The 13,114-nt window shown below is 33.7% G+C and overlaps 1 protein-coding gene across 1 annotated transcript; it reads right to left on the bottom strand.

Annotated features, from left to right (window-relative positions):
• Positions 1-3,212: 3,212 nt before the first annotated feature.
• On the bottom strand, positions 3,213-12,237 carry LOC133193257 (uncharacterized). Its single transcript, XM_061329218.1, has 7 exons — positions 12,135-12,237; positions 11,445-11,492; positions 7,640-7,685; positions 5,297-5,512; positions 5,030-5,109; positions 4,450-4,823; positions 3,213-4,217 (listed from the first exon to the last, which is right to left on the bottom strand). The coding sequence occupies exons 2-7, from the start codon at positions 11,448-11,450 to the stop codon at positions 3,329-3,331; spliced, it is 1,611 nt and encodes a 536-aa protein (XP_061185202.1). The 5' UTR covers positions 11,451-11,492; positions 12,135-12,237; the 3' UTR covers positions 3,213-3,328.
• Positions 12,238-13,114: the final 877 nt, after the last annotated feature.

Genomic DNA, 13,114 nt, shown 5'->3' with positions numbered 1-13,114 from the left:
AACCCCTGACCCAGGGGCCATGAAATTCACAATTTTGGAAGGGGCATTCTTGCTTATCATAACTGTGTACTTAGTTAGTTTATTTTATACCCAGGAGCAGAGAAGAAGATTTTTGAAGAAATAATGCACTTTTACTATATGATCTATATAGCCCCACCCTAGCCCCAGAACCTCTTACCCTTGGGCCATGAATTTCACAATTTTGGTAGAGGGCTCAATGCTTATTACAATCATGCTAACAGTTTGACTGCTTGATGTCCAGGAGTAAAGAAGAGGATTTTTAAATATTGCATTAATTTTAATGGTTTTTGCCCCACCCCTCAGGCCCCAGGGGGGCAGGGACCATGAAATTCACAAATTTTGTCCCCCTTCACCCATAGATGTTATATGTCAAATTTGGTTGAAATTGGTTGAGCGGTTTCAGAGAAGAAGCTGAAAATGTTCAAATGTTAACGCACAACGCACGACGCACGACGCACGCCGACGGACGAAAACGGATAGCAATAGGTCACCTGAGTGACTCAGGTGACCTAATAAAACAAGAGGCCCAAGGGTTTTAACGGTCAACTGAGTATAATACAACACTGTAAATGATCCATAGAAGTATAAAACAAATTTAACTGATAGACGAAGCAATGTTGCCCAAGAATTTCAAAAATCTGGTAAAAATACTCGTACCCTTGCTTATTGTAGCGTGCTAGACCCGAATGATCTCATTGGGATCATACTTGGTTTTCCAAAGCCTTAAAGGGATGAAAATGAATGCAAAATATACATCATATAAAATGAACACTTGTCTAGAGCTACAATTCAGTACGCACTTACTTGGCTATATAACATTGCTATTTGCCACTAATTACAAGTCGCCCTGGCTCTCTGTGATTCTTTGTGCACTTTGAGCAAAGAAAAAGAACATTTACTTTTAATAATCTTTAATACATTTACATTGATATTATTGCATTTAGTTTCTTTGCAAAGAACATGTACTCAGAGGCAGAGGAGAAGATTTTCAAAGCATTAATGCATTTTCACTATATAATCATTAAAGTCCCGCCCTAACACCAGAACTCCTGACCCTAGGGCCATGAAATTCTCAATTTTTGAAGAGGCTCTCTTCCTCATATAAATATGTACTTAGTTCATTGGCTTAAACCCAGGAGCAGAGGAGAAGATTTTTAAAACATAAATGCATTTTTACTATATAATCATTAGATCCCCGCCCTAACACCAGAACCCCTGACTCAGGGGCCATGAAATTCACAATTTTAGAAAAGGCACCTTTCCTCATCATAACTATGATATTGTTTGTTTCCTTAACACCCAAGAGCAGAGAAGATATTTAAAGGAATAATGCATTTTCACCATATATTCAACAGAGCCCTGCCCAAGCACCAAAATCCCTGACCATGGGGCCATTAATTTCACAATTTTGGTAGAGGACTCAATGCTCATTACAATCATGCCAATAGTTTGACTGCTTGATGTCCAGGAGTAAAGAAGAGGATTTTTAAATATGGCATTAATTTTAATGGTTTTGGCACCACCCGTCAAACCCCAGGGGGTAGGAACCATGAAATTCAACATTTTTGTTCCCCTTCACTCATAAATGCTATATGCCAAAATTGGTTGAAATTGGTTGAGCAGTTTCAGAGAAGAAGCTGAAAACACGACGCACGACGACGGACGAAAACAGATAACAGATAGCAATAGGCCACCTGTAAACTCAGGTGACCTAATAAATAAATAAAACATTAGCAAACAAACTAATTATATTTTGAACTCTAAGTATCGATTGTGTAGAAATTGCTCAACATGTGTTTTAATGTATTTTGATTATAAACATTGTTATTGAAATTGGATCTAAAATCATTTTTTAAATATTGATAAATATAGGTAATTTATATGTTAATTGTATTATTATAACATATTCTTATGCTATAGATCGCAACCCAGCAAAAGCATTTTTTTTATTTGCTTAGCCGATCAAATGTTTCATACGGCGGATGGGATCGATGAACACTGAATATTAACTCCTCCAAAGAACCTTATCCACTTCTTGTGTTTCCAGGGGTCCATGTTTGCCATGCTCTCAATTGGGTTTTGTTTTGTAAGGGGCAGGGATCAGAAGGTAAACTTACTCACTTTTCGTTATCTTCATATTTCATCCATAAAATCATACAGGTAACATTAAAAGCTTATCTATAACAGTCTAGTGTTATAGATATGTTTAACTTGATAAAGTCTAAGCTTTTAATGTAACGTATAACAATTTAGCATAAATTGAATAGCGCGCAAAGAAAAATATCCAGGGATAGACTGCGAATGTATCTGACAAAGAAAATATGCCCCCCAACCCTCAAATGAATAATTAAATTGAAATGATTAGAAATAATTATTTATCATCTTATTAATTCGTGTTTCCCACAATCCTCCAAAACAGATTTCAGTCTGTCTTGACTGCAATTGTCATTTCAAACGATCCATTGTTGAATACCGATACTGTATTTTCATAGTATTTAAATTGAAGTTTGGATCGTAACTGAATATCATACAGCTTCGAAGATACAGTCTCATGAGCTCATAAACATGCATGAATGCTAGTTATCAAAACCAAGACTCTTAAAATTCAAAAGACATAAGTTAAAAGAAAACTCTCCGGGGTAATTTTTGCAAAGTAGGTCAAAGGTCAAGGTCAAGTGGATTGAAACGCTGGTATTTTACATAATGCTTTATGACAAACAATGCACTTTTGGCACTATTAACTATTCCGCACAATAGGTCAAAAGTCAATGTCAAGAGTCCTGAGGTCAGTAAGCATGCTAATTTACAAAATCTATAGTGCCAGGCAATGTATGAGCAAAATATCAGAGTTCTTGAGATATAAGGTGTGACAGACGGAGATACAGCTAACAGACGAACAGACAGACGGACAGACGCCGGGTAAAGTGATCTCTAAGTGTCACTCTGCTCTGAAGGCGACACAAAATTTGCCCTAAGGCGATAAACAATAAGGTTATACTAATATAAATAAACAAGACGGTAATTAAAACTTTTTAAAAAGAAAAATGCATAAAAATGAAAAGCATACAAAGAATTCAAAGCAGGATAAAAATAAAAAAAAAAATAAAAACTTTACAAAAAATGTAGTTATAACATTAAAGAAAAAACTACAAACGAGTTAGTATAAATTGATTAAAAAACAGTGAGAAATTTAAGAATTCCTAGGGTCTTTAAACTCACAAAATGCATTTCTTTTAAATAAGTGTGTTTTCGGGAGAGTTCGAGAAGTGCACAGTTCTCTTTTTAAGGTCATTTTGAAACCAAATCTTCAGACGTTGATAAACTGCAGAGATTGTAACATTGGTACAATTCTATAAAGTGTCTCACAGCCTTTCGTGAATGGAAAACAAACAACTGGTGCATTAGGAATCGGGACATTTAGTTTACTTTGTACCATAGCCAGAACGTCTAAAATATTTTCATCTGGAGACAGAGAGTGTTGGAAAACTAGCGATCCAGAATCACCCTCTCCTGCAAATGGTTTGGATCCCCTTCCACAGATTTGAATGACTGGACTTTCAATTTGATAACCGCCAAGTTTGCTTATTTGAACAGACTTCACAATACCGGTGGTAAGCCCAGTTTTGGCTCCTCTCTTGTGAACTAGATCACCAACTTTAAGTTCTCTTGGAGAAATTCGTCCAGGAGTAGGGAGCTCAGAAGCGTCGATGAGAAGTTTCTCACATCGCTCATTTACAACTGAAATTACCCCTGGGTCTAATTCAACAAGTGATATATCTTCACATAAACGTTCCATTGTATGTTGAGAATTTATGGTCATTTGTCCAAGTCTAACAACCGATTCATCAATAAGAACGTAGATATTTTCTTGATTGCTGAATGCATGCCGAGATGTTACAACTACCAGTACAGAATCATTAGCAATCATAAGACTTCCTGTCGTTGCAAACTTTTTATCTTGAAGAAAAGCATTTACGCCATTGTTCACGTAAACAAACTTTGCTCCATGCAATGGTTCTCCAGTTTTGGCTAGAAGTTGTACTGAAAGATCGTCTTGCATCTTTATAGAATGCTTTATATGTTCAAATTCTGGCTCAGAGAGAGTATTCTCAATCATCTCTTGTACACTCATATCATTTGTAATGATATGTAACGAATCACCGTCATATCCATGCCAAAGAATTCTGTTTCCAAAGCTTTAGAAATAAATAAATAATCCGTTTATGTAGGAATGATATAAAAAGAATTAAGCATGATGTAGAAAATTATAAAAGAGATGATAGCAAACACGATTTTTTTTATTTTTTAAAAATATTAAATCCGCACACATTACAATTACTATTATCACTATTTTACGTTTGAAATATTGAAGTATATTTGCAAGAATTCTTAGAAAAAAAACATCATTGTGCTTCATTTTATAATTACCTTTGAAGCAAATCTTCTATTCTTCCTCTTTTAAAAAATTGGTCCATTTCTGGGAGGAGATGAGGGTAGCAGGCCGCTTGCTTAAGTCGCCTGATTATTGCCCGTACTTCCCATAAGCTTGTATCAACGTTTTCTGTTAAGGGTAGTTCATAGAGATTTCTCTGTGCTTCCTCCAATACATCAAGAATTCTTTTTTCCAATGTGCACGTCATTTTTGTAATGACTTCACAACGGCGTTTTGCAACAAAATCAACATTCATTCTCGCAGTTGAAACTAATTGTAATAAAGTTGATTTCAAACTTTCATCAGCTTTGCCGTCACATTGCATCACAAATAGAAGGGTTCCCGCTTTAAAGGGAAAGGTTTTGGCAAACTGAAATATAGATAAAAATACTAAGTCTTTTTTAGCTCAATTATTCCACGAAATAATTTTCCATTTTCAATTACAAAAAACTGTTTAGGCAAATAATGGTAAACAAGAAATAGTAGTAAAGAAGCGCTGAATAGAAAGAAAATACTTGTAACTTAAATACTGGATGATATTTGTATGGTTATCGTTGCTACAGTAAATACTCGTACATTCGTAAAGTTGCGAAATATATTCTCTGTCGTATTGTTCCAAAAATACACCACCAAGATATCAGCCCCTTCTAATGAATCTAGGAAGAAAATAAATGAATAACGCTCAGTTTTACAATTCGTTGTTAAAATATTTATATTTATTTTTATTGCCACAACTCACTTAATTGGGCATACCTTTTATAATAAAAATCTGAGTATATTATATATCTTTAAGTGATACTCCAAATCTAATTAAAAAATTACAGATTGTTAACCATTGAGTACCTTTCTCCACATCAGTAAGTGGAATTTCACTGCTTTGAATGTTTTTATCAATTAGAAATGACAGATTTTCTGCATGGATTTCTCCTCCGACAATAATCGGACATTCTCTGAATTTCAGTACTGGAAAATTTTGAACTGCTTGAAGACCAGTGCTAAACCAGTCCAGAAGAGACCGATGATACTTATATCGTGGTAAAAAATCCGTTTGTGCCAAGGCTAAAATGAAGACAAAATCATATAAAATCGAATTGTAAGGTTTTGTTAAGCTTGATATTACCGTATGGCTTTTTATTCTCTTAGTGGGTCATAAATTTGACGTATTTGGGTTAACAAAGTATACCTTTGAAGAGGGTGTTGCAGAAACTCGCGATAATTCCCTAAATCGAGAAGGACATTTAAATACCCACGACGCATGAAGAGTTATCTCTAAATAGAGATAATGCTACGTAGATAACTTTATTTATACGACGGGTATGTCCAGCTTGTTATAACAAAACATTTCTTATTTTACGTTTATTTCATGCATAGTTTTTTCCTAACATAGACTGGCGACCTGAAAGTAAACTTTTTTCACATCTATGGTCACTGTCGCCATATTGCACGAGAAAAGTTAGAACGATAAAAAGCACAATTAACGACCAGTACACCTCGCACATCATTTTGAAAGATGTGCTGTAGACAGCATGCATTAATATTTTTCAATATATAAATGTGTATGAAAAAATTAAATTATTTAAAATGAAAGTACTTTATTTTTTAAGATATCGCCTCAAAATAATAAGATTAAATATGTGCCTTATTAGTTTTAGATCACAGTATCAATGAAAACAATTAAAATACCCATTAACTTTCTAACATTCCCTCCCTCTCTCTTTCTCTCTCAAGAGAGAAGTTACATTGTACTTCCATTATATATGAAGCAGAATTGTCCAAAATCTTATACGTGAAAAGAAGAATACGCTTGCTGTGGCCTTCAACTCGACATTTAGATATATCGACGACGTATTGTCAATTAACAATGGCTATTTCCATTCTTATGTCGATATGATATATCCCGATGAGCTTGAAATAAAAGATACCACAGAGTCTGACACATCTGTTTCATATTTGGATATTTTACTTGAAAAAGACGTTAATGGTAATCTAACAACCAAGCTTTATGATAAACGTGACGCCTTTAACTTTTCAATCGTCAACTTCCCGTATACTTATGCAGCAATATACCTTCATCACCTGCATACGGGGTATATATCTCTCAGTTGATTCGATACGCAAGCGCATGCTCTACGTATGTACAATTTCTAAAACGAGGTGAATTATTGACAAACAAGTTGATGAAACAAGAATATCAGCTGTGTCGTTTAAAGTCATCATTTCGTAAGTTTTAAGGTCGACACAATGACCTTGTCAGCAAATACAATTTATCATTGAGTCAAATGCTGACTGACGTTTTTCATGCTTATTGTTAGGCCATTATTTACACACTGTATTGTCGACGGATTTTTCCGTTATTTCCCGATCATGACAAGGAGCACACGGCGGATGTGACCGGTTGGCAGGGGATGCTCACTCCTCCATGGCACCTGATCCCACCTCTGATGTTTGGAGGTCCGTGTTTGCTCTGCTCCTGTTTTGTATTGTTTAATGGACGTCTGAGCTTTGAATTACTTTAAATGACACTTCATGTCTACTTGGTACGTGGAATTTGGATCATTATAGATCATTATGTATTGACCAAGAAGGTTTCTTGTTAATTGAAAATGTTTGATTACTAACTATGCTACTCATGTCTGCCATAAGCAAAACACATAGTAGTTTTAAATACAATACACAAAATAGTATCTCAAGTTCCATTTCCTTAAACCAACACTGGCTCATCAGTATAACAAGTACATGTGATTAAGAAAAAAATATATATTTAAAGAGAGTGAACGTAAAATACATAAATGAAAACAGTGTAAAACATCAATATTATTTTTCTAAACAATGTGGCAGATACCCATCTAAAAATTTCCTGTTTTGTTCTTTCATTCATTTTCGAATTTCAAAATACTACTACACATAATTGTAAGTAACCTCAGTTATAAAGCAAGTTTCACTTCGGGCAATTACAAATTATTATTCTAGTGTCATAGTTGTCAGGAAAAAAGGTTGTCTCTTAAAAGTACAATGACAAATAGGTACAATTAATATCTGGAAAATTTAATCTACTGCTTAATGTTCTGAAGGAAAAAAAAAATAGAATAATTTCATTCGTTGTATAATTATCTTGCTTTTCAAACATAGTTAAAAAATTTTTTTAAAAAATACATTCATCTAAATCAAATATGACACATTTCTTACCTTTAAACTGCCCAGTGTTAGGTTTGCTTTCAGTCTTTGATATGTCCTGTTGAAAAATAAATATGTGTAACAGTGTATTGGGATAAAACTTGCCAGTTGTTCTTTCTATTGCACTTCATGTAAATTTTCAAAGCAAATTTTGCATGAGATTCCTAAATGAATCGTTGGTTTTGATTTCAGTTTTATTCTTACAGCGTTATGGTGAAATTTTTTGTAAAGGAAGTTTACTCATCGTTTATAAACTTGAGGATATATCTTATTTGCACAAAACTTTACTATTTTGGAATACATTTCAATTATTGGTATGTTGGTGAACCGCAATCTCCTTTCCAAATTGGTAAGCATGTGCGATGTATGTTACCATGTTCTTCTTAAAAAATAGATATTAAACGATCTAAGAGAATGATACGTTTTCAATTCATATTACCAGCATTTTTACATCAATTGTGTTTAAATCTACGGAAGCCCATTAGTGCCAACCTGTGTATATAAAGGAAAAGCAGTATATAAAAGCAAACCTCGATATATAAAGGAAATGCGAAATATAAAAGCAAACCTCGATATATAAAGGAAATGCGAAATATAAAAATAAAACCTGGATATATATAAAGGAAATGCGAAATATATAAACAAAACCTGGATTGCGATATATATAAAGAGAAAATTTTCCACTGCGTGACCTGTATCACCCAGCTGTCCATCAAGATTATATACAGATTAACTCCTGGCAGGGGGAAATCAGTAATACAGTACTCATGTATTACTTTCCCAGAATCAGCAAAATGTTGATATTTAATAGTGTTTATTTATTTATATATGCATGCATATATCAATGAACTGTAATTGTAACATTACTTAATATAATGCACTTAATTGAGTAGATGAGCATTTAATTATATTTATTCATGAAATAAGTATAATGTGTATCATATTTTCTGAGTATCTATTGACTTTACATATATTTTGATCAATTTTTTTTAGAACCTACCTTGTGCACTGTTTTACAAAAACTTAGCCATACTACCTTTGGTTTCACAACCGAGAATTTATGAAAATAATGATCAACATGGAGTCTTAACAAGTTCAGTTTTTTAATGTCCTAATTCAAATTTATCATAAAAATAATATACTAGTATGCCCATTGATTGTAAAAAAAGGAATCAAAATCGGAATGGGAGAGAGAGGAGAGATCAATGAAGGTGCTCGTCCCCCACCCCCACTTTATTTGAATGTGACGGAAGATCGGAATTTGAGAGAAGAAGGCGACAGGTACAATTACTGTAATGATTTTAGGGTATTTGGTGTGAAAAAATATCAAGTATTAGGGAATTAATGAAAACTAACGAGTTAGTGCACACTTACATAATTAAAGTGCTGATTATTGTTCCACATTGTAAATTAAATCGATTTTAAATTCTCCATGCATCATGTAAAAAACATAGCAAAACGTAACGAACTTATAAAAATGATAGCACACACTTGCATTTTTGCACTGAATTATATTTCGATTGGAAAGACCCCCTACATTTAGTGCTATGGATTATACATATTGAGCAAAAAGGTCTCTTTGATTTAATTCTGCCCTACACGGTTAAAATGTAAGAAGAACAGCAGTTTATTAGTCCCGTACCGGTGAAACCGGAGGGGACTATAGGTTTCCTCTGAGTCTGTCTGTCTGTATATCTGTCTGTCCGTCTGTCTGGCTGTCCCTATGTCTATCAGTCTGTCCCACTATCAGTTTGTTCCACACTTTTTTCTAAACGCTTGCAGATATTGAACTGATTTTTGGTATGCAAGTGTATATTAATGAGTTACAGATCAAGTTTGCATTAAGTTCTGCTTCAATGATTTTTTGACGAAATTACAGCATTTTTAATTTTAAATGGGAACCAGATTATACTTGCCGGTAGGGGACTAGTATTGCTAATGTAATACTCTCAGAAAGCTTGTTAGTTTTAGTTTTATTCATCATAATTATCAAGATACACAAGTAAAGAAAACATAATAGGTACACTAATACCATCCTGAAACTGAGCCACATAAACAGATGCCGCTAACCCGCTTATCATATGTTGGCGAAGTCCCTGTTGTAATGAAAGTCATTAAACATGTTAAAGGTCAGGCGATGGAAATTTTTCTCTTTATATATATACAGGTTTTGTTTTTATAATTCGCATTTCCTTTATATATCGAGGTTTGCTTTTATATATTGCTTTTCCTTTATATATACAGGTTGGCACTAATGGGCTTCCGTAAAAATCAAAGGAAATTCGGTGTACAGATTTGCAAATAAGTGAAAATGCCGTATATACATTTGTCATCATTAAAAAAAATCTACAAAACATTCAATACTTGTCTCAAAAGGCATGGAAGATTCCATTTAACACAAACTAATTCAGAAAATTTGTGTCCCCCTCTTAGGGAAAAAAGACGAGCACGCGCAGTTCCCCTTGATTTGTAGAAATATTAAATGTATACATGTATATCGAAGCAAATAAAAAATGCCAATATGGATATAAAGATTTGATTGCTTATTCTTTAATATGTGTATAGAAGATTCTTTTTGTGTAGAATATTTATCACACTGTAAAAATGATTTTATGATTTTGTACAAGCCAGACGTCATAACTTTTTCATTTCACATGCTGAATACTATCATTTATATAGTAAATCCAAAAAAAAAATTAAAAAAAAAGGATCGACCGGGATTTGAACCCGGGTCCTCTCACACGCTAAGCGAGAGTCATACCCCTAGACGACGGATCCACTTGATTATACATCAAATTAAATGCAAACATAAGATCACATATAATGTTTATATTCACGACCGTCAGTCTGTATTTCTGTCTGTCTGTAACACTTTTGTGTCCGAGCGATATCTCGAAAACCCTTTGAGTTTTCGCTATGAAATTTTGCATAGCAACTCCCTATGGCTTAAAAAAGAACCCTGTTGATTTTGAGGTCAAAAGGCCAAGGTCATAAATTAATTATTTCTGTCTGTTTTAACACTTTTGTTTCCGCGCGATATCTCGAGAATCCTTTGAGCTTTTGCAATGAAATTTTACATAACAACTCCTTGTGGCCTAAGAAAGACCCCTATTGATTTAGAGGTCAAAAGGTCAAAGTTCAAGTTCGTAAATTCATACATTCCGTCTGTGTGTAACACTTTCGTTTCCGGGCGATATCTCAAGAAGCTTTTGAGCTTTTGCAATGCAATTTTATTCCATAACTCCCTATGGCTTCTTTCGCCCCTCTCAAAGTGTCCCGCCCCGTTTTTTTTTTTTATTTATTGTATTAAAAGTCGCTTGGAAATATTTTTAGCACAGGGGCATGTGGAGAGTTATTACGTATAATACAGGTTGTCGGCGGACTTTATATTCTAATTACATCTATTAGAACTGTTTAGTAAAGGCTGAATTAGACACCATGTATTGTGTAAAATGTTGACAATATCGAACGTGAATATAAACATTATATGGGGCCTAATGTTTGCATTTAATTTGGTGTATAAACAAGTGCCTCCGTGGTCTAGGGGTATGACTCTCGCTTAACATGTGAGAGGTCCCGGGTTCAAATCCCGTTCGATCCTTTTTTTTCTTGGAATTTTTTTGGGGATTTATTATATAAATGATAGTATTCAGCATGTGAAATGAAAAAGTTATGACGTCTAGCTTATACAAACTCATAAAATCATTATTACAATGTGATGAATATTCTATACAAAGTATGACCAATCTTTCTTGTATATAAAATTAATAGAGCCATTCATGACTTTTCATGGAAAACATAAATTTGTTATACTTACAGTCATTTCTGATTTCTGCACTAGTTGCTTCTGTTCATAAATGTCAACCTGAAGTTTTGTAGCAATGGTAAAAAATGTTGATGTACACTCTTAACGCACTTTGAAAATATTTCTCAAAGTGCGTTGATTTTGTCCCAAATTTAACGCACTGTGAAAAAAATTTTCCTCAGGCAAATATATATTATAAAGAAGTCACAAATGTAAATATAAATAATAAGGTATCATTTTAAAACATCTATGGGATATAAATACGGCATGGCCGTAGGAACTAGGGGTAACCCCCCCTCCCCCCTAAAAATTCGCCGATATATAGATTACTATAGAAAATACAGATACTATATACTTGTGCCCCCTCAATTAAAACGTCTGATGACCTTTTTTTGCTTGTATGGTTGTGCCCCCCCCCCCCCAACTGAAATTGCTTCCTACGGGCCTGTACGGGTTGGTACGTGATTAAATTTACCATAATGCCCTTCGAAAAACATTTGTTCAGAAATATTGTCATATCATAATTCCGGTCTTAACCGATGAGATGGTAAATTGTGCATTATACATGTACATCAATACACATGAAATTCTTCAAATAAACATCGTTAAATGCAATTAATCCTGGATAATATAAGTCAAGCTTTTTCTAATTTCTATAAATAAATTTTCAGGAAATTTTCATTCATGATTACTCTTACTTACATTTTGTGTTGCTCCGTCACTTTTAGAAAAAGATTTATATGCGCCTTTGCTTACATATATATGAGATGGATTAACTGGTTCGCTTTCGGTCTTGAAAAATCTTTTTCCTGTGTATAAAATCAAACTAATTTTATTAAAGAGATTGTAATTTCTGGGGTTTTTTTTTAGCAGAAACATTGGACAGGACGTCAACATTATAGTTCACAATCCGAAGAGAAGTGCACTTAGATCCTGAATTAGTTTGGCATATAGAGCATGCAAAATTAAACATTAAACCTATAACACTGACATTCAAATCTATAAAACAATGTTCTATGTATGTAAATACAACTATTATTATTTCTAGCTCTCTGATTGGCTGAGATCCAACATTTTAGAATATTTACATCCAATGAATATTTTCTCCTTTCTTTCTAAAGAAAACCATTGCCGTTTATCAGTTCGTGAACAACACTAGGCATATCACCTGTACAGAGTAGTTCCATCAATGAAACGTACTATGACGTACATACATGTATCAATAATACAATAATTGATATTTTTAATCATACTTTAAATGATTATTTATACAGATATAAATATAAACAATAAAATGTATTTCTTTGGTTGTTAGCACAGTAATTAACGTCGCAGCTATTGCAGAAAAATTTACATAACCCGCTTAGGAGAGTTATGTATTTTTTCTGCAGCAGCTGCGACATTAATTTCCGTACTAACAACCAAAGTAAGCATTTATTGTTTAAAAAAATAACTACATTATCTTCTCCTGCACATGACTTTCCAGGTGAACATTTTTTACATTGGACTAAAAATAGATCAGGAAATTCCATATTGATACAAATAGTTCTGGAAAGATATTTCACTTGCACCAGACTTCCGCTCAGATGAAAATAACATTTAAGCACATAGAATCGGTTGGGGTGCAAGGAGTCTGCCTCTCCCTTCACTTTTTTTATGAACGTAATTTTTTACTTTTAATT

Source organism: Saccostrea echinata, unplaced genomic scaffold (assembly GCF_033153115.1).
Source record: "Saccostrea echinata isolate AGI-Se365-2 ecotype Australia unplaced genomic scaffold, CSIRO_AGI_Sech_v1 ptg000001l, whole genome shotgun sequence".
In the NCBI taxonomy this organism is placed as follows: Eukaryota; Metazoa; Mollusca; class Bivalvia; order Ostreida; family Ostreidae; genus Saccostrea; species Saccostrea echinata.
The sequence above is the reverse complement of the archived record's forward strand: the minus strand, read 5'-3'. Positions and strand labels throughout refer to the sequence as shown.